This window comes from Microtus pennsylvanicus, chromosome 5 (assembly GCF_037038515.1).
Source record: "Microtus pennsylvanicus isolate mMicPen1 chromosome 5, mMicPen1.hap1, whole genome shotgun sequence".
In the NCBI taxonomy this organism is placed as follows: Eukaryota; Metazoa; Chordata; class Mammalia; order Rodentia; family Cricetidae; genus Microtus; species Microtus pennsylvanicus.
The window spans coordinates 138,853,183-138,874,990 of NC_134583.1; the positions used below are offsets into that span (position 1 = coordinate 138,853,183).

Sequence of the window (21,808 nt, forward strand, 5' to 3'; positions counted from 1 at the left end):
TGATGACCCACAACTTTAATTCCAGCACTTGGGAAGCAGAGATAGGCGGATCTCTGTAAATTCAAAGCCAGCCTGGTTTACAAAGTTAGTTACAGGACAGCCAGCGTCACACAAAGAAACTCTATCAAAAAACAAAACAAAATAAACAACAACAACAAAATATTATGAAGATGAAGAGATGGCTTAGTGCTTAATGTTTGACTGGAGGTGTCTCCTCAGCTCCCTGGTATCCCTTTATCCAAGGAGTCTGGGATGTTTGGTTGGAAGTGTCACCTCGGCTCCCTGGCACCCAATTTGAAATGTTTGGTGGAAAGTTCCATTTTTAAGTTCCCTCCTCTGGGAGTTGCCTCCGTCTAAACTCCACCTCCGAGAAAGCCTGCTAAACGGTGACCCCTCCCCAGGGAGGGTCAAGACCACTCCCACAGGCTATTTAAACTGACTCCCATCCAGAGAATGAACACTTGGTCTTTCCAGTTCTCCTTACCCCCTTTCGTGTTTTTCTGGAGGGCCTCCCGGAAGCGCTGGCATCCATTAACCTGGGTTTTTTCTAATTTGGTTTGATTTGGTCTGATTTGGTCTGATTTGGATTATTGCATCAGCAGAGAGGCTTATCAGGCCAAAAATTTTACAGTTAACAGCACCTTCTGCTCTTACAGAGAGGGCCCAGACGGCACGACTAGGCATTCCAGGCCAGCCTGGTTTTTGTGAGATCCCATTTAAAAAAAAAATAGTGAAAAATTGTCAATGAAATAAACAAATATTGAGTTTCATCAGGCCTAGGCTTCTGAAAAAAAAAGGCAACTGTAGTTGGGCTCTCTGGTGATGCTCACTTTTAAGAGTTTTTCTTCTTTTTGAGAGAGACCCTTTCATCACAAGTTAGGGCTCTGGGCATAAGAGTGAGTATCCAAAGTCTCAGCTTGAGTTGCTTAGAACAGTAATTCCTGTGGTGCTGGTGCTCAAGTTGTTTGCTTAACTTTCTGCTTCTGACAAGCACTTATTAACTCCGCTTGCAGACAAGTGAGGCCCACTGACCCAAATCCAGACACTAGGAAGTGGTGGCGGCAAGTATACCCACCAGAAATGAAGACTCTCATGGGCTGTTAGAATCACCGTTAGTCTAGTGACCACATTCTGGAAATGCCGTTAGTTCCTTTATATTCTCCAATACTTAATGACTGTTCTCCATCTCTCTCAGCACCTCCCTACTACTTCCTGGCAGCTCTGGGGACAGAATTTTTCCTTCTTTTGGACACAAGCCTCAGACCTGGTTTCAGAGGTTTCAGAACGGATATCCGGCCCTCAAGGCCCAGAGGAGGCAAAGGCCTCATTGTTCCCTGGGGCCTCGCAGCTCCGCCTCCAGCTTTAGGACTCTCCTCGCAAGACCCCAGGTGACCGGAGAGCCAGTTTCCCAGGACTGGGGGACCTTTGGGTGAAGAGGAGCTGGGACCACATCTGGAGTCTGACGTTCTTAAAGTGTAAAGAGCTAAGTGCTCCAAGATAAACAAGCTTGGAATTTGAGTGCTTTTCCATGCCGGCTAGCGCTGGCCTGGCTTGTTACTCATTAACGCTCCCACAGCCGCCTCAGACGGTTCCTTATGTGTTTTTAGTAACATGAACATAATGAGAATCGTGGAGTTGCTCGCCCCGCAGAGCTATTCCGAACGCGGGGATCCCGGGAATCCCGGGCGCCTGCGTTTCGGTTCGCCTGGACGCGCCGCCGCCAGGGGGCGCTCAGACTACGTGGCCGGAGATGGGCCACCGCCGGTCGCCCGGGCTGACGAACCCCTTCCTGCCCGGAAACAAAGTGCACCTTTGTCAGTGACCTGGCGCGTGTGAGCGGCAGAAGGCGGGCGGCGCGGAACCTCAGGGGCGCGCCTTCGCCCGGCTCTCCCACACCAGCGTCCCGCCGCCGGGGCTTGTGCTCTATGCTTCCTGGGATCTTGGCGGGACAGGAAAGGGACTTTCCGCTCTGCTTCGGCTGAGTCGTTTTTGACTCTCCTGCCGGCAAGGCTGGGCTGCCTGGGTTCAGCGCCACATCCGCTGCACTCCGCCCCATACCCCAACTCAGAAGCGTCCCGCCTCGTCCGGGCACGGACTACAACTCCCGGCCGTCCCGCGCCCAGAGCGCACGGTGGGCGGTGCCTCTGAGCAGGCGCCTGCGCGGTCCGGCGGCTCGAGCCTAGAGTACCACACCCCCGGGAGGGGAACGAGGAGAGGCTGAAGCATCCGAGGCATTAAAGCATCCGCGGGAGTCGGAGGGGAGGAGAATGGAGTGACAGAGACGCGCAGAGGGTGGGGGGTGGGGGGGAGAGTGTTGAGGGAGGGGGGAGGGGGGACACAGAGGGAGGAAGAAGCGGTGGCGGCGGCGGCTCCTCAGTGCAGAGGGGGAAACTCCGCGGGCTCCGAGCAAGAATAATGCGGTAGCAAGGCGGGCTGCTTGCTCCCTGTTCTGGCATTAGCGGCTTCAGCCTGAGCTACGGCACCGGCATCACCCCAGGCGCTGACAGCCACGCCGACCGGCTCTCTTGCTGATTGCCGACTGTCAATGGAGCTGGAAAACATCGTGGCCAATACGGTGTTGCTGAAAGCCCGGGAAGGTAAGCTCGAGTGGTCCCGTGCGTGCATGGCGCATTCGCCGCTGGCCGGGTTGCGGGTGTCGAGTGGGCAGCGGGCGTGTAAGGATGCTCGCGGTGAGTTAGTGCTCGCGGTACAGTTCGGAGATCTGTCTGCAAATGTTGGGGGGCTTCTGCCTTTGAGCTCAGAAGATTAGGATTGGGGCACAGACTTTTGCAGGCACGAGTTAAGATGCTAAAATATTCTCTAGTTTCCAGCTGAACCTAGAGATCTTGGGATCTCCGCCGCTGTCGAAAGGTCAGTTGAAAAAGCATTCTTTCAGGGAAGAGAGAAAAAGAAAACGTGCCAATAAAATAGTCTCTCCAATTGGTCTGGGATGTTTTTTGAGAGTGTGAACTACCCCCACCCCCCACCGTGTGTGTGTGTTGTTTGGAATTAGCAGAAACCAAGTCTTTGCTTGCGCAGGCTGAGTTGATAAAGGCTATTGGTGGGAATCATCCTCTGGGAAAATTTCTTAGGGAAATCCCGTCGTCGTGTGGAAGAAAGCCTTTTAAAGGCAAAGTAAGATGTTGAGAAATTAGCCAGTTTATAGAATAATAAAAGGGTGGCTTTAAAAATCACTGGGAAAATAATAAAAAATTTCAGGGTGAATTGTTAATAACCACCTCATCCCGCATTAGGTAATTGTTTTGTTTTGGCTCAGTTAAAGGTAAGGGTGCTGCTGTTTAGGTGCACTTTGTATGCATCTTACTAAATCTCCGGCATTTAACCGTTAGAAATGTCATTCAAGTGGAGTGAGTGGGTAAGATCCTTAGTAATACCTGTTACTATGTATTTTGACTCTTTCTTGAGTTGAAAAAGTGTGTATGGGGTCAGAAACTTAGATGGCCTAAAAGGTTTGTTTTGCATGAAAGTAAACATACATATTTAGGAAAACTTGGGATTTAATATCTCACTTGCTGAGATTTGAACTCTGGTGTGCAACCTTTTGGTAAGAAGGGGGAATTTTTTTTTTCCTTTTCATGAGAGGAGGCTGTATTAGATCTAATATCCAGGGCAAGCTGTAAGATTTTTTTCCCTTTAGTTGGATTCTCAGTATGCAGCACATGAAAATGCCATCCCTACTTACTAATATTTTCATTCACCCATTTTGATGAATGAAGGAAGACTTTCTGGCCAGCAATAAAACGCCCCGTGTTTATCTAGCCCATTCCATCACCTTCTGGCTCTGTACATGGTTTGTGGCCAGTAATTTACAACCCTCCTTGGGCGAGGTTTAAGCAACTCATCTTGGCCTTCATGTTGTACTTTCAGGTCACTTGTCAGCCTATGCAGCCACCTGGAAGGAGGCAATGCTCTAAAAGCTGAGTAGAGTTTCAAATATGCAGGTCTCTCCTCTGCTGCCCTTCACTCAACTTTTTTTAGGGGGGCAATTGTCACTATTACTATTATAAGGTGACTTTAGGGTTTAAGACCCTAGACTTTTGGTTTTGTTTTGTTTCCTCACCTCTACTAACTTGAAATTTTTAGTGACGTAGAGCTAGGTGTGGGCTGGAGGCTCTATACTGGGCCTGGAGGTAGAGAGACCTCCCCTGCCACCTCATGGTGGGATAGGATGGTACATCTCAGGACGGGTTGGGCAAATTGATTCTGAAGTTATTTTGATTATTTTGATAATCGACTCTATTAATTCTGAAATTATTTCTTGGAGAATCGCTGGGTATGATGGTCCCATATTGCATATTCCACTGATTCTTCCTCTTGTTCAGGGAGTCAGCTCTCTTAAGGATTTGCTTATTGTTCCCTCAGCACTGACACCCTCCTCCCCAGCTATTATTCCCAGTGTTTTGACTGAAATGAATTTACTGACTGGTATTTTTTTTTTTTTTTTTTGGTTTTTCGAGACAGGGTTTCTCTGTGGTTTTGGAGCCTGTCCTGGAACTAGTTCTTGTAGACCAGGCTGGTCTCGAACTCACAGAGATCCGCCTGCCTCTGCCTCCCGAGTGCTGGGATTAAAGGCGTGTGCCACCACCGCCCGGCTCTGACTGGTATTTTTGTGTGTTGGACTAGAATATAGAATTTTCTGGGGTCTTAGGGCAGACGGCTATGGACGGAAAGTGTTTGTGGAATGGTGGACTCCCATTGGGACTGAATTACTGTGATTAGAAGTGCTCAAGAATGTGCCCTTTGCCTTTTTCCTTTTAAAGTCTTTTGGTTTTCCTGTGAGAGTTCAATAGACATCTCCTGGTGAGAAACAGCTCTTAAGAATGCCTTGCAAATGAGAGGTCTTTGCCTGCAAGAAAACAGATTGACATGTGAGTGATAAATTAATCATGTACATGGACACTTCATTCTAAAATTTGTATTTAATTCTCCCCTGTTATGTCTAAAGATAATCTAAAATTTTAAGTGCTTCTAGTCAATAAAGACTGGTACTTTATTAAAGTTGTGAGATTATCCTAATTAACATGGAGGAGTCTAGAAATAAACGCATATTCTCTTAAGTTTTCTACTTAAGTCATATTGAATTTAGTAATTCTCCAAGTACTGTAGTATCTCTATATTCAGAAATGAATGTTTCAAGCTGTAGAATTCTTGCCTAGCATGCAAAAGACGTTGATTTGTTCCCTAGCACTATCTTGCCATTCACAGAAAAGGAAGGAAGAGAGGAAAGAAAGAAAGGGAGGGAAGGAGTTAGAGGATGCAGAAAGGAAGAGAAAGATAAAAGAAAAAGAAAGGCTATATGTATATGTCTATGTATGTAGTGTTTGCCTAGCATGCATGCGCCAAGCCCTGGGTTTGATCCCTGGCATGGAATAAACTGGTCATGGCTGTACATGCCTGGTCTCTGAGTTTGAGGCCTTCCTGGTGTACATGGAGGGTTCTAAGCCAGCCAGGATTACGCCTAGTGAGACCAACCAACCCACCCACCAAACAAACAAATGAACTTGCTTCTTTTCTCTTTTTTCTTCTTTTTCCTCTTCATCTTCCTTTTCTTCTTCTTTCCCTCCCTCCCTCCCTCCCTCCTTCCTTCCCTCCCTCCTTCCTTCCCTCCCTCCCTTCCTCCTTCTCTCCTTCCTTCCCCCCTCCCTTCCTCTCTCCCTTCCTCCCTCCCTTCCTTCCTTCCTTCCTTCCTTCCTTCCTTCCTTCCTTCCTTCCTTCCTTCCTTCCTTCTTTCTTTCTTTCTTTCTTTCTTTCTTTCTTTCTTTCTTTCTTTCTTTCTTTCTTTCTTTCTTTCTTTCTGACACAAGCTCACTGTATATCCCTGCTAATTGACTGTGTAGCCCAGGCTGGACTGACAGAGAACTGACTGCCTCTAAGTTTCACCTTTATGATAATTACTTTGAAATAACAAAATATGGAGATCTAAGTGCAAAATGCTAAACCTACTGAATTATGTTGTGTGACTTGTTTATTTTTCCTGATAGTGTGAGAAAGTATTAAATTGGTTTTGATTTCTCTTAAGAACTTTAACTTTCCTAAGGAATGGTTAAGTAACAAAGAAATAAATTGAGACAGAATTCATGCCAGTTTATGAAAATGAGCTAAGTGATTACACATTTAATGAAAGAGGAACCCAGACCAAGTCTTTTGTATCTATTTACATTTCAGAATCTCAGAAAATTGGCAGGCTAGCTCCTGTTGAAATACTGGTGGAGGGTGAGAGTGTTTGCAGAATGCCTTTTGTGTATTTCTTTTTGGTTTATTATTGCAGTAAAAGTTCTCTTTCCCAGTCTAGATCTGAACAGTACTGGTGAGAGGAACATTTGCAAGGTATTACCTTTCCTTTCTTCCCAGGCAGGTGGTCATAGCCCTGTCTGTTCGATAAAGACCTTGATTTGATTTTTATTGAACATGTATTCTTTCTTTTGAGTTCCTAGCAAGTGCTGGAACATCATGACTCAGCAATTTGTCACAATTTCTGAAAACCAGAATGTACAAGAAACTTTTCATAGATAAGGCTATGACTTTTTGCCTGTATCTGCCTGATGATCAAGATTAGGGACCCAGGAGAAGGTGAACCTTGGTGCTGAAAGAGCCAGGGAGGCTAGCAGGAGAAAATGAGCCAACACCTAGAGCTGGGAGAAGTGGGCTTTGCCTTTGATAGGCTTGGCGTTCTAGGGCAGCTTGGAAGCCTGCTTTCCCTGTGTGTTGTTAGTTCCTGATGCTGGAGCTGAAACATGGTTGGGCTAAGTTGTCAGAAGTCTGGGTATTTCCAAAGCTTGTAGTCACTACAGTTCTGAGGAGGCACAGTTCTTCTACCCAAAGCTTCTTTCTTCAATCTGACTATGCAGAAGAGTGACAGCTTTTAGCCTGGCAGCTGGCGTGTGTGAAAGCAGCCTGGCCTATTAAACACAATACTGTTAAGCTGTTAAATGAAACTGCCTGTTCATGTAGTTTCCTTCTCAGTACATAGAGATAGGGAATCCAAAAGCAACATTCAAAAGGCCTGACTTTCCAACAGAAAATTTTAAATGATGATTGTGCTTCATCTAGCTGCCTGTTTTAATAAGCGTCCGATAAAGGCACACAAGACTCATCTTTCAGTTGTTTAGTTGCTGCTTGTCAGATTCTAAGCTATAAAAGATCGTGATCTTTCAGTGCCCAAACTAATTCTTGCATAAGTTTTGTCTTCAAAAGCCAGAGCTCTTGTAGTAAGTAGCTAGCCCAATGATAGCCTTTGGGCCTGCACTGCAGGCTTTATGGAAGCCCAAGTGGGTGTTAGAAATGGATTCTACACATGACTGCATTTGCCTTTTCCAAGCATTGTTTAACTCTCAACCCATGCTTGGGGACTGTCAACATTATGAAACCATCTAGGCCTGTAGGCAATATTTAAAGTTAATATTTGTTACCAATAAATTTGTGGCTTAAGGTAAAACATAATACTTAGACTTTTTTTTTTTTGACAGATTTGCCTACAATTCCCTGTGTAGCCCAGGCTGGCCTCAGACTTACAGCAGTCCTCCTGCCTCAGCCTTTCAAGTGCTGAAATTACAGGTGTGAGCCACCATGGTTATAACATTAGATGTACCTAATAAAAGAGTGCTATGGTTGAGATTTATTTTTAGAAAATGAAGACAGTGTTGTTTCTTTAATTATCATTCAGACACAAGAGGACACCTTCTATTTGTATAAATCAAGCTACTTTTTAAAAAAGAAAGCAGTTACTTCCTGATTGAATCCTATTTCCATTCTCATTTTTAAGAAACCATTCTTGAATTATCTTCTGAACACTTACAAGATAACATTGGTGTTTACATTCATTTTTCAATGAATACTTTAAGGATCCTTGGCAGAAGTGTTGCTTTGAATATCACCCTTGGATAAATATAATTAGAGATAGGTTAAAAGAGACAGTTGGGTCAGGGGTGGTAGTGCATGCCTTTAATCTCAGCACTCTGGAGTTAGAGGCAGGTGGATCTCTTAGTTAGGCCAGCTTGGTCTATGTAGTAAGTTTCAGACCAGCTACATTGTGAGACTGTCTCAGACACACACACACACACACACACACACACACACACACACACAAAAAAAAAAAAAAAAAGACAATTTGAGCATGAGGTTTACTTTTATTTTGGTTGTGCTTGGGATTGAACTCAGGGCCTTGTGCTTAAACATGTACTCTACTACTGTGATACATCTCAACCCTCTAGTCTCTCTCTCTCTCTCTCTCTCTCTCTCTCTCTCTCTCTCTCTCTTTTTGAGACAGAGTTTCTCTGTGCAATAGTCCTAGCTGTCCTGGGGCTAGCTCTGTAGACCAGGCTGGCCTAGAACTCACAGAGATCTGCCTGCCTCTGCCTCCTGAGTGCTGGGATAAAAGACGTGTGCTACCATTACCTGGCTCCTTTTTAGGCTCTTTAAACTAGAAAACTAGATATGAGCAGAACTGGATAGTTTCTTTCCCCAAAAGAATTGAAGCTGATTAAGGGTGCCAACTCTGCAGCTGAGTAGACAGCATATGGACTCTGTTGTGTTTAGACCTGGACAATGTCCAGAAGGACATATATGTAATTTAAAGATAAGTTTAAAATTGTACTAGGTGAAGCTCATGTCTGTAAGAGCATTGCCATGAATTGGAGACCAGCCTACATTACTGAGGGAGATTCTGTCTCAAAAAACCAAAACCAAAACCCAAGTTTCGCTTGAGAGATGGCTTGAATCTGGAAAAAAAACTGCTTGTTTTCTAGGGTGTAGAGCCTTCATCAGGATCAGTGGTAGTACATGTCTTTAACTCTAGGACTTGCCTTCATGGAGAGTTCCAGGGCTACACAGAGAAAGCCTATCTCAGACAAGCAAACAGTAGTAAAAACCAAATAAAAAACCAAAGATCAGTTCTTTCAGATAGAAACCACCAAAAACAAAGTAGGAAAATCCTTTGGTTGTGGAAGTGCTGGTTGTTCTAGACTGAAAAGGGAGGTAGAGGCCGTCCTCCTTTCTGGAGTTCTGTTGGGATTTGACACGGTACTGAAAGGGAGACAAAGGAGAGAGTGGGCTGTCCTGAATCCAGGTAGATATGTGGAGCTTGGGGCTGTCTCAGTTCACCATGTTCCCCAACCCTCTTCATTTCTTGTTGGGAAATTTACCTAAATTGAGCAACTGCCTTCCTGATTTAAATGGAGAGTATGATATAAACACATACGGAACTCCATGTTCCTTTAAAGGTTTTTTAGCTCATTTTCATTATTGTGATAATATCTTACTGCTGACCTCTGACTCGTGATCCTCTCTCCTCAGTGTCCCAAGTGCGCAGTTTACTATGCCATGCCTGACCCCATGTTCTTTCTTCAAATTTCTAATATAAGTACATATTGATACAGTCTATTTTTTTTCTTGGTTTTTCGAGATAGGAGCCTTTCCTGGGACTCTCTCTGTAGACCAGGCTGACCTCGAACTCACAAAGATCTGCCTGGATTAAAGGTGTGCACCACCACTGTTAACAATTGAGCAACTTTAAACTCTCTGACCTTCAGGCAAGGTGGAGATAGGCTCACATTGGGCCTCCACAGTAAGGTGTCTTAGTTACGATTCTGTTGCTGTGAACTGACATGGTGACTAAGGCAGTTTATAAAAGTATTTAATGGTGACTTGATTACAGTCTCGGAGGGTGAGTCAGTGACCATCATGGCAGCAGGTAGGCACTGAAGAGCTAAGAGGTTTTTTGCTTTTAAAATTAAGGCAGGGTCTCACTTCATAGCTCTGTCTAGCCCGGAACTCACTATGTAGACCAGGCTGGCCTCATCCTCATAGAGATCCACCTGACTACCTCCCGAGTTCTGGGAGGCGTGTGCCACTATGTCAGGCAAGAGCTTATGTTTTACCCACAAACAGCAGTCAGAGAGACCGGGCCTAGTCATGGACTTTTGAAACCTCAAAGTACACCTCCAGGGACACACCTTTTTCAACAAGGCCACATCTCCTAATCTTTCCTAAGCAGTCCACCAACCAGGGACCAAGCATTCAAATATATGAGCCCATGGGGGTCATTTTCATTCAGACTACTATGCAAGGACAGAAGGAAAAAAACCTTATATGGACTTCAAAAAAAATGATCTAAAATGAGGGTGAAAATGGAGCAAAGCAGTTTGAAGGGTTTTTACTTCTCAATAGACTAGATTGAGAAAAGAAAGAAGATATAAAGGGTCAGCTGGGTGGTGGTGGTGGTGGATCCCAGCACTCTGGAAGTAGAGACAGGTGGATCTCTGATTTTAAGGCCAGCCTGATCTACAGAACAAGTTCCAGGACAGTTGGGATTAGAGAAACCCTCCCTCAAAAAACATGTCATGCCAATAAGCAGTTTGTAATATGCTGCTCATAAACCCCATTTAAGTGCTCAGCCTCCTGAAAGAGCCAGAGCTGTTCATGCAACTAGTACGAACTAGGAAGCCTTCTTAAAGGAGCTGCACAGTTTTTGCTACCAATGCTGAGTCAGGAAGAGCTCTCTTAAAGGAGCTGCGGTGCCCCTGCTCGCTGCCAACAAACAGAGCCCATCTGAAAAAAAAATGCCAGCTACCAAGAAGCCATGCTTAACTCTGTTCTTTTGTGTCTAGAATTCCTTCCCAAGCTTTCTCAGGTTTTACATGGATGGTGTGCCAATCTGTAGGCAGAGGCTGCTTGTCCGTTTATATTTTATCACGAGTTTGTGGTTTCCCGGCAAGGCTCCAGGCATCTGTCTCCTCTGGCGGCTGCACGGCGGCTCCCTGACTCTGCCTACTCTCCCCTCCTCTATCTGCTTGGAATTCCCACCTTGCCTTATTCTGCACTGCAGTAGGCCCAAAGTAGCTTCTTTATTAATCAGTGGTATTCACAGCTTAACAGAGGGGAATCCCACATCAGGAAGGGTCAGCAAGTGGCTAGGAAAAGCAGCTTTCAAGGGTTGATGCTGAAATAGGTTCTGTTTTGTCTCAGTGCTGTCAGTTACTGTGCCCAGAACAAATTCATTAGGTCATCCAAGCAACATGTGTGAGAAGGAATAGCAGGGAGTGGAGTGAGCATGAAGAATTGGGTTGTTGACTTGATTGGCATGGGTTACTTCAGTGTCTTCCTTATCCCTGACTTGCGTGTTGTGGGTAGATGCACATAGGCCTGCATTCATGGTGTGTATATGTGGTATCCAGGAGGGTGTGCTTGCAATGTCCTTGTTGTTCAAAATAATTTCCAGAATCAATTATGGTGCTGTGCCTCTGTTGTGGGAAGGAAACTGGGGAGTAGAGTCCCTAAAGGAGGTAGGTGTTGGGGTGGGGGGATAGCTTGCTGTGCAAGATGAGGACCAGGACTCCTATCCAAGAACCCATGTAAAAAATGGGGAAAAGCTAGTTGGGTAGTGCTAGTGGAACAGAGACAGGCAGGTTTTGGGCTCACTGGCTAGCCAGCCTACCTTAACCCTGTGTAACATGAATAATAAAAACCCAGAGACAGATACTGGGGTTCAAGTTGAAGATCAGAAAAGCAAAGCAGCAAGCCACTGGCTCTTACCTTTACCTCAGACCGACAATGGGCAAGATCCTGTCTCCACAAATTCTGAAGAGTCTACATTCCACACTCCTCTGAGTTCCTGTCTCTTTCCCCTCTCCCTGCCCAGCCATATGGCTCCTGTCTCCACCTCCCCAGTGCTGGGATTAAAGGCCTGTGATCCAAGGTGCTTTGTGCTCTGTTTCTCTTTTAGACAAACCCAATCTTGTGTAGGCTATTGTGGCTTTGAACTAACAGAGATCTATCTGCCTCTGTCTTCTGATTCCTGGGATTAAAGGTGTGTGCCACCACTTCCTGGCTTGTATGGCAATTAGCATGGCTGCTTTGTCCTCTGATCTTCAGGCAAGTTTTATTTATTAAAACACAAATAATATTCCACTATAAACCTGTCTCAAAAAAAAAAAACAAACCAAGGTGAACATACTAGGCATGGTGGTGCACACCTTTAATCCCAGCATTTGGGATGCAGAGGCAGGCAGATGTCTGTGAGTTGGTGGCTAGCCTAGAGTTCTAGGTCAGCCAGGGTTATATATACTCAGATCATGTCTTAAAAACAGCAACAGAAAAACAAAGTGGATGGCACCTGAGCTGTCCTCTGGTCTACACACACACAGAGAGACAAAGACGCCATCTCACAGCATGGTAGATGATAAATTAGTAAGTGCTTCACCATGGCAAAGCAAGATTACATAAGGGTAGAGGGCCAATCGGGAAATGTTTTCCAAATGTTTGTCTTAACTGTGAAAAATGTTTGGCAAACTCACCCTTCCCCCTGAGTTGGAAGTGGTTTGTTTTCGTTGTTTTCACAGAAATAAATATTTGCATTCGACCAAATGTTCAGTGCAAATAGTTGTCCCTGATTCTGAGGCTGTTAGTTGAAGGAGTTGCTTTAATCCGACAACCTCATCTCTCTTTTGTGCAGATCAAGGGTAATCTAGGATGGGATCTTCACAATTTTCATGTCACTGCTAGAATGAGTCTGAGCAGAAAAGCTGGGCAGTGATTCTTCCAGACACAGTGACTGGGACCTCGTATTTGAAGGATGACTTTTTGCTCACGGGCGGCGAGGCTGGATCCAATTAAGACAAGGAAAATGTATGCTAACTCAGAGGAAATGTTTCTAAACAGTCAATTCTGTAATTTCTCTGAAGAGAAGGAGGCCAGTATGATGGAGCTTTATGGATGATGCCAAACCCTGTGATATATAATAATTAGTAACCACCAGTTATTCCACCACATACTTATCCCCTAAACCGCTAACCATTGCCTGGGATGGAGTGCACTGGCCCTAGGTATTTACCCCAGATGTCTTCTCATCAGTAGTATCCAATTAGGGGGAACAAACAAACAAACAGAAAACAAAGCTGGGCTTAGTGGTCACAACTTTTTAATCTTAGCCTTTGGAGGCAGAGAAAGGCAGGTAGATCTCTGTAAGCCTGAGGCCAGCTTGAGCTACGTAGTGAGTTGTAGGACAGCCAGTGCTACATAGTGAGAACCTGTCTCAAACAAATGAAAAACCCAAACAAAACAAAACAAACAAACAAAACTCCAAAGCTTAATTCTCCACAACAGATAGCAAAATGCCAATTCATGAAGGAAAAGCTGGATGTCCTCAAATGAGTTAACAGAGTGAGGGGCGAGTCTCTGGATGCTATTGAAGCACATCTCTTGGGTTACTGTCAGATTAATGGAGATGGGTTAAACTAATATGTAAGAGTTAGCCAATAAGAGTTAGAGCTAATGACCAAGCAGTGTTTTAATTAATACAGTTTCTGTGTGGTTATTTCAGGTGTAAACTAGCCGGGTGGCTGGGACAAACAAGGGGGCCTTCTCCCTACTACAGTTTTATAGTGTGGTGTTTGGTGTTCTTGCTCATTATTTTTTTTTGTTGGTTTAAAAACATTTCAGGAATGATTGCCAAGGAGATAGGGTTTGAGGGGCTCAGGGTGAGTCAAGCCCTTGCTCATTAGGTACTGATAAGTAAACCTTGGCTGCTCTTGGTGGGCCTGTGCACACTAAGTATCTTCCTAAGATAAAAAGCAGATAGTGAAAGCATAGTTCTGTGCACTAGGCACCATTTTAGCTCTGAGGGAAGGAGAGGGTGGACAATGGGCTTATTCTTTCTAAGAAGTCAACCCACACATATTTATTAATTATTATTAGTATGTGTGTATGTATGCACCCTATGTGGAAGCCAAAGGACAACTTAGGGAAGTTCTTTTCTACTCTGTGGGTCCTGGTAATTGAACTTAGTTATCAGGTTTGGTGACCAGTGCCTTTATCTACAGAGCCATCTTGACAGCCTAGGTTATCTTCCTTTTAAAGCAGCCTGTGAGGATGTAGAATCATCTAGGAGATAAATCTCTAGGAATGTCTATAAGGAGGTTTCTAGGCTAGAATAATTGAGGTGAAAGACCAGCCCACGCATGGTGGTACCATGCCATGGGCGGCAGAAAGTGATCTTAGTAACAGTATTCCTCTCCCTCTGCTCCCTGACTACAATGCATTGTGGTCAGCTGCCTCTTGTTCTGCCACCACGACTTACCCACTGATGCACTACTGAACTATGAACCAAAAATGAACCTTTCCTTGGGCTGAGGATGTAGCTCAGTCAGAGTGCTTGCCTTGCATACACAGAGCTCTGGGCTTAATCCCCAGCACCAAATAAAACCGGATGTGGTGGCACACATCTGTAATCCCCCACTGAGGAAGTGGAGGCAAGAGCACTGGAAATTCAGTGTCATTCTTGGTTACACAGCAACTTTGAAACTAATTTGGACTATTGTTAAGAACCCCAGATTTGAGACCAACTTGGGTTATGTGTGACCCCCCCCTTTTTTAAACAAATACGCAAACAACAACAAACTCTAAGAACAGCCAATCAACCAACAACAACAAACCAAGGAACCCTCCTATCTTAAGTTGCTTTCGTTAGGTATTTGATAACAGCAATGAAAAATATAATTAAAATTCTATTATTTAGCTGGTGGTGGTGGCACACACCTTTCATCCCAGCACTGGGGGTTGTGGGTAGGTAGGTGGACCAGGACAACTTCTACATTGAGTTCTAGGATAACCAGGGCTACCCAGAAAAGCCCTGTCTTGAAAAACAAAAAAACAAACAAAACAATCCCAAATCAAATCAAACCAAATTACCAAGACATTTTTGACCATTGTTTTTTGTTCATCTTCCCAGTTGCATGAATCCTGTGATTTACTCTTCTCCATCCTTAGAGATGAAGACTCTGAGGCTCAAGAGACAAATTATACCAGAACACCTAGTTCTGAGTCTGGAGTCTGTGCCTTCATGTCTGAGTCTCCTTCTGTATTGTCATAACTGCTGTTCTCAGTCACCTGTCTAGCTATTCAGGACATCAGTGTTACTCTACAAGGGACATTAAACATTGAATCGAGTGTACAATTGTGACTTACAGTGTAATAGGAGCCATTCCAACTATTTTTAAGGTTTTAGATAATGCTGCTCTCTCGTGAAAATTTAAATGAGGCAAAGCATAGCTGAGGAATTAAAACTTATTCTGTGTGCACCTGCTGCCAGTCCCATCACTCAGGCCACTCAGAGATGATACTAGGTAGCTTTTTTGAGACGGGTTTTCTCTGTAGCTTTGGAACCTGACCTGGAACTTACTATGTAAACCAGGCTAGCGTTGAACTCACAGAGATCTGCCTGCCTCTGCCTCCTGAGTGCTGGAATTAAAGGTATGTGCCACTGCAGTCCGGCTTCATTTAAGACATTCTCTTTGTGTGACTATATGTATGTGTGTGTGTGTGTGTGTGTGTGTGTATATACATATAGTCAGGTCATCCTTGGGTGCCATTCGTCCGGCATCATCCACCTTGGTTTTTGGAACAGGGTATCTCACTCATTAGTTTGGAACTCCATAGGGTAGACTGACTTGCCAGAGAACCCTGGTAATCCTTTTGTCTCTGCCTCCCTAGCACTGGGATTAAAAGTGTTTGCCATTGTTGTTGTCTTTCTTTTTCTTCCTTCCCTTCTCTTCTCTTCCCTTCCTTTCCCATCCTCTCCCCTCTCTTTCTCCTTCTCTTTCTTCTTTCCACAATGTCTCTCTATATGGCCCTAGCTGTCCTGGAATTTGCTGGCTTCAAATGCGCAGAGATCTACCTGCCTCCTCCATCTTCTCAGTGGTGGTATTAAATGCATGAGCCACCATGCCTGTCCTTTACTGGCTTTTTAAATGATGGGAACTGGGGATGAAATTATCTCCCTAAGCCCCCTCCCCTAAAGGTAGCTTTTGGGTGGTCACATTCCCAGCACTCTGTACATAGATGCATAGGAACATTGAGTAAGAATATTGAGATATTTTTTCATTCAAATGGATCCTCCCATTCATGCTTTTCTGCAGCTGTTTTTGGTCAACAGCATTGCAGAAACTTCTCATTCTGTGTTTATAGTTTCTCACAAAATGAGTGGGTGTTGGGAAAAACTGAATTCAGCATCAGTGTTTCAGTGGAGTGCTTGGTACTTTCTAACAGACTCTTTGGACTTACCAATTTTTAAAGAAGTGTCATTGGTTGCCTTTGACTGATCTTGCATCTAAACCCCCATTTATGCTTTCTGAATTTCAGGTATCAGCAGTGTAGGAATAGCCTACCTATTATATCGTTCTGTATTTATTTTAAAGATTTATTTTTCCTCCATGGGAATGCCTGCCTAGTACCATCCTCCTTTGTGGGAAGAATAGTTGTAATTTCTGTAATGGAGTTAAGTGACCGGAGAGTTGTTCAGAGCATATTTTCTTGTGAGAAAGGAGATTGATACCTGTGATGTGACATTTTTGAGAACTTTGGGATTTAACATCCCTCACCTCCGTGTAATCAGTCACCTTTTCTTACAGTATCCAGAACTTGGATTAGAGAAGTCAAGATTGAGTTAAAAGGCTATTTGCCCATGGTTCTGAATGTATAAACAGACAGGAAATGCAAGCTTGGAAAGCAGACCCACAGTTTTCATGCTTTCATTATTTCATTTTATGTGTGTTTGTGTGTGTGTATATGTGACAGAAAGAGAGGGAGGGAGAACCTGTCACAGCGTGTTCATGGAAGTTCAAGGAAGAGAGGATAATCTTAACCTCCTGCCATGTTTTTGAGGCAGGGCCTCTTATATCTTTTGCACTGTATATTTTAGCCTACCTGGCCCATGAACTTCTCCCAAGTCTCTTGTTTTTGACTCTCAATCTTGTAGTAGGAGTACAGGGATTATAGGTGTGTGCCACTGTGTACATCTTTTTAAAGGGGGTTTTGAGGATTTGATTGAGGTTGCCAGGCTTGTGTTACCTGCTATATCATCTCCCTGTCCCTGGATCCACAGCTTTTCATGGTGGTCCATCACTCCCCCACCTCCCCATTTATTTATTTAGGCAGAGTTTTATTCTGCATCCCAGGTGGCTCTGGCTGGCCTCAGACTCGAGATGCTCTTGCTTCAGCCTAACGGCTGCTGGAATTACGGGCATATGCCACCACATCCAGACTATTTTTCTTACCTTTGATCATCACTCCCGTCCTGTGAAGTAGACCTGGGAGCTGTGATTTGGTGAGGGTTCAAATTCTAAGCTGGAGGCCAGATGTGGTGTCACATGCCTTTCATTCCAGCAGTCAGGAGGCAGAGACAGGTTGATCTCTGTGAGTTCGAGGCCAACCTGATCTTCAGAGTGAGTTCCAGGACAGTAAAGGCTACACAGAGAAATGCTGTCTCAAAGAAAAAAACCCAAATAAGTGTTTTTTTCAAGTAAGGAAGGAAAGTAAGCTCGGAGAGGTGAAGTGATTTTCTAGGATCACACATCTGGCGCATCCCCTTCTTCCTCTACAAAATAACTGCAGTTATGAAATAACAACAAAAATAGTTTTATGGTTGGGGTCATCACAACGCGAGGAACTGTATTAAAGGGCTGCAGCATTGGGAAGGTTGAGAACACTGCTCTAAACCTTAGTCACTCATGGTTCCATCCTCTCAGGGCTCTTGTTTTTGCTGTCTGATTTCACAACTTTTCCTGCCATAGGGTTTGGGGGAGAATAAATGTATCATTCCCGGGATCAGAGGCATCCTTTCCTAATCCCCTCTGAGATATGTGTGGACTGGTTTTGGCTCCGCTTATGTCTTTTATGCCTGTCTAACTTCCTTTTTTCCCCCTTCTATCTTTCTTTGTTTTCCGAGACAGGGTTTCTTTGTATAGCTTTGGAGCCTGCCCTGGAACTCACATTGTAGACCAGACTGGCCTCGAACTCTCAGATAACCGCCTGCCTCTGTCTCCTGAGTGCTGGTATTAAAGCTTTGTGCCACCACTGCCAGCTGTCTGACTTCATTTGTATAGTATTTTCTTCTGTGGAATTTTATGGCTCTTCCATTACTGGTTACTACTTTGGTTGAAAGTTTGCATGTGATTTATCCAGGCAAGGGTGATAAGATTCCCACCCTGAATTACAAGCTCAAATTAAAAGCTTGGCATGAAGCAGAGGCTAATGTCTTTGATAACTCTGTAGCTGTTGGCAGGAGTGATGCTTTCTTCCCAGAAACATATGAATTAGCACTCTGGCACTCAGCAGACTATGTGGAGAAAGGCCATGAATTTGGTGTGGACCTGATGTCACCACTGTGCAAGAAGGAGCCCAGCAGTGTAACTAGCAACTTTCTTCTTTAGAGAGGGATCTGAGGTACAAAGCAGCCCATTAAGATGACAATGGCTAGACCTGGATGGAGGTGGGGGTTCCTTGGACTTCCCACATGACAGGGAACCCTGATTGCTTTTCGGGCTGAGGAGGGGGGGACTTAATTGGGGGAGGGGGATGGAAATGGGAGGCGGTGGCGGGGAAGAGACAGAAATCTTTAATAAATAAATAAATTTAAAAAAAAAGATGACAATGGCGCCGGGCGGTGGTGTCGCATGCCTTTAATCCCAGCACTCGGGATGCAGAGGCAGGCGGATCTCTCTGTGAGTTCGAGACCAGCCTGGTCTACAAGAGCTAGTTCCAGGACAGGCTCCAAAACCACAGAGAAACCCTGTCTCGAAAAACAAAAACAAAACAAAACAAAAAAGATGACAATGGCAAGACAGAATCAATCTTATCCAGGTTCTGAAGCTCAGCATATGTCACCTAACCAGTTCCTGGGCTGGGCTGGTCCTCCTGGAGCTTCTGTGACAATGGACATGGACAGGCAATTTAGAACAACAGAAATGTTATTCCGGCACAGCTCTAGAGGCCAGAAGTCCAATATCAAGTACAGGCAGGCCACTCCCCCCCCCCCCCCCCCCGAAGGTGCTAGAAGGAGCTGTTCTAGACTTTCCTCCTTAGGTTGTAGATGCCCATCTTCTCCCTGTGACTGTTCTATGACCTCCCTCTTTTCCCTCTTCTTCTTTCTTCCTCCTTCCTCCTTTTTGAAACAAGATTTTTCTACACAGACCTGGCAGTCCTGGAACTCAATATGTAGTTCAGGTTGGCCTTAACTCAGTAGAGATCTGCTTGCCTCTGCCTCAGGATTCTGGGGTTAAAGACATATGCCACAGCCAGTTTCAAACCAATACTCTTAGCCATTGAGCTATTTCTGTAGCCCCCACTTGGCATGGTCTTACTCCAGTCAAGTTGACAGTGGAGATTAATAATTATAGGGACTAAAGGTAGATGGAGCACCTGTCCCCAGATACCCAGGCTATGGTTTTTCTGGGTACCACTGTCCATTAATAGACACTTTCATTTTAGGACCACAATCTGCTGACAGTGGGAATAGTAGTGTCTGGCAAGCTCAAGGATGTGGGGTTTAATAACTTGACATAAGTGGGATCTAGACACCCACTGTTTTTCTTTTTGAGGCAACATGGTATTTTTTCCTGTTAAATATACTCAGCTAATATGTTTCAATTCCCACAGAAAGTATTATTGATAGCTCTGTGAAAAGTTAAAGAAGGGAGAATGTGCTACCAGGATGATGTTTGTCCATAGCATACAGCTTCAATTCTCTGAGCCAACCTTATTCCAGTCCTATGAATGTATAGGTCAGTCCCAGTGGTCTGTGGGGCTCATTACACTCTTCCAGTCTTGAGAATTTGTTAGTCCAGATTCACTGTGGACAGTTCTAGTAATGTTTTTTTTTAATTAAATTTTAAAACATTTTTATTTTATGTGTATTTACCTGGTGTTTTGCCTGAATGTATGTCTGTAGAGGCCAAAATAGGTTCTCAGATCCCTATTGGACTTACTAGCAGATCTGAGCTGCCAAATGGGCCCTGCAGAATTTAAACCCCATCCTCTAGAAGAGCAGCTAGTGCTCTTAACCACTGAGCCATATTTCCATTCCTCACTAAAGAATTTGAAGGTCAGGCATTATACATGAGAATAAAAATTATCCCCGAGGACAGAGTTAGAGCTAGGAGGGGTTACATGTGTAATAGGAACAAGCAGGACAAAAAGCTACTGTGATAATTTAACTGCCACCTGCACTCTAAGAAAGGGGAATGCATGGTTCTTTTATTTTCTGTAGTGGATCATAGAAAGGAGAATTAAAAATAAACAATTTGATTGTTCTGCACTGTATCATCCTAATAATCTGTCTTCCTGGAAAATTTAAAAATACACAGTCCTTAATCTGGTTAAAGAAAACAGTAGGTAAATATTTTTGAAAAAAATGCAAGAATTTTCCATCCAAACACATGCAATGGAAATATTGTCATGTGTACTTGAAGACATCCCTAAAACCTCAGATAAAGAGGTAGTGCCTGCTTTTCAAGTTGTTTGGGGACTCTTGTCACCCACAAGAGAAGCAAGAAATTTGAATGGTACTACAGAGCACTTTCGAGGCTCCTGGCATCCTGCCTCACCCTTATGCAGGTTGTTCTAGACACTACCTTAAATTGGCAGATAATGCTAGACAGTGGTGGTGCATTCCTTTAATCCCAGTACTCAGGAGGCAGAGGCAGGCAGATCTCTGAGTTCTAGGCTAGCTTGGTTTATAGAACAATTTCCAGGATAGCCAGGGCTGCACAGAGAAACCCTGTCTTGAAAAACCAAAACAAAAAAGCCACCACAAAAAACAAACAAACAAAAAATTTTAACAGGTGACACAGATTTCAGTCCAGGGTCTTAGGACAAAGCAGTTGGTGCTCTTTTACATAGTTCTTTGCAGCTGGAAGTTGTGGTTAGAGATCACTCAGTTTTGGCTTTTTTCAATGACGTGCCTAAGGAAGGCTACAGGCTGAAGGCACAACCTCTCTTTATCATCACTCAGAGATAAGGCCTTGTTGATCATAGAGACCCAGTAACAACTGGGATGAAGTCTGGAACCAGACCCAAGTGGGAGTAAAAGCTTAGCATAGAGTAACTCAAACATTTCAAATCTTCAAGATGTGAGCAAGAACTGTCTTCTTGGGAGTGTTACATGATCATTTCATCTCTGCTAAGTCAAGAGTTCAGGGAATCATTCTTTGGCCTCACTGTTGACGAGCTGGGTTGATAGAATGTGTGAACAGATCTTTTCACTTCAAGTGTTCACTGGATCTTTGGGAAAATCCTTTTGTGAATGAATGAATATTTTGTGCACATGCGTGTGTGTATGACCATGGGCTTGTCTGTGCCACCGCATGCATGTAGAGATTAAAGGACAGCTTGTGGGAAACTGGCTCTCTTCTTCCCCTGTTTCAGGCAAAATCTTGTTTCTTCTGCTGTGGTAGGCACTCTAGCCTAGCTGGCCCACAAGTTGCTGGTGGATTCTTCTCTTTCTGCCTCCCATCTCTCTGTAAGACTGCCAGGATTATAGGTGCACAACCCCATATCCAGCTTTTTATGAGGGTCTTCTGGAAATCAAATGAAGGTCATCAGACTTTTGCCACAAGCATTTTTATACCCACTGAGTCATTTCTCCTAAATTCTTTATTGTCTTTCTTGATGCATAAGGCAGACCGAAAATTTGAAACTGGTGAGTGGATTGCAATAAGGAAGAATGGATGGGACCTGCACAGGGTCAACATTGCCTCCCTGGCACTTATTTGTTAGGCTGGGCTCTACTTGGTGTGCAGGTGCATGCTTGCTTTTCTATAACTGACATCACACACTTTATTTTATAATAAAATGACAGTTGGTAGGAGTGAGCACTGACTCTTTCAGTGAAACTAGAAGTGCCATAGAGAATTGGTTCCGTGAGTGCTGTCTAGTAAACATAGGAATAACTGATGGTCAGAGATGCTTTGGGGTGTTGAAATGAGATCTGCACATCATGCTGATAAGATTTAAGACCTTC

General features: G+C 44.2%; 1 protein-coding gene across 2 annotated transcripts in view; it reads left to right on the forward strand.

The window, feature by feature from the left end:
- The first annotated feature begins 2,162 nt into the window (after positions 1 to 2,162).
- The window catches only part of Grk5 (G protein-coupled receptor kinase 5), a 206,795-nt gene continuing 187,149 nt past the window's right edge, over positions 2,163 to 21,808 (forward strand). Inside the window, exon 1 of one of the 2 annotated variants that reach the window (XM_075974572.1) lies at positions 2,163 to 2,597. In XM_075974572.1, the coding sequence (XP_075830687.1) occupies positions 2,546 to 2,597 (52 nt within the window). In that variant the 5' untranslated portion in view covers positions 2,163 to 2,545. The remainder of the gene's footprint in view (positions 2,598 to 21,808) is intronic. The other variant, XM_075974573.1, reaches the window with a different exon arrangement.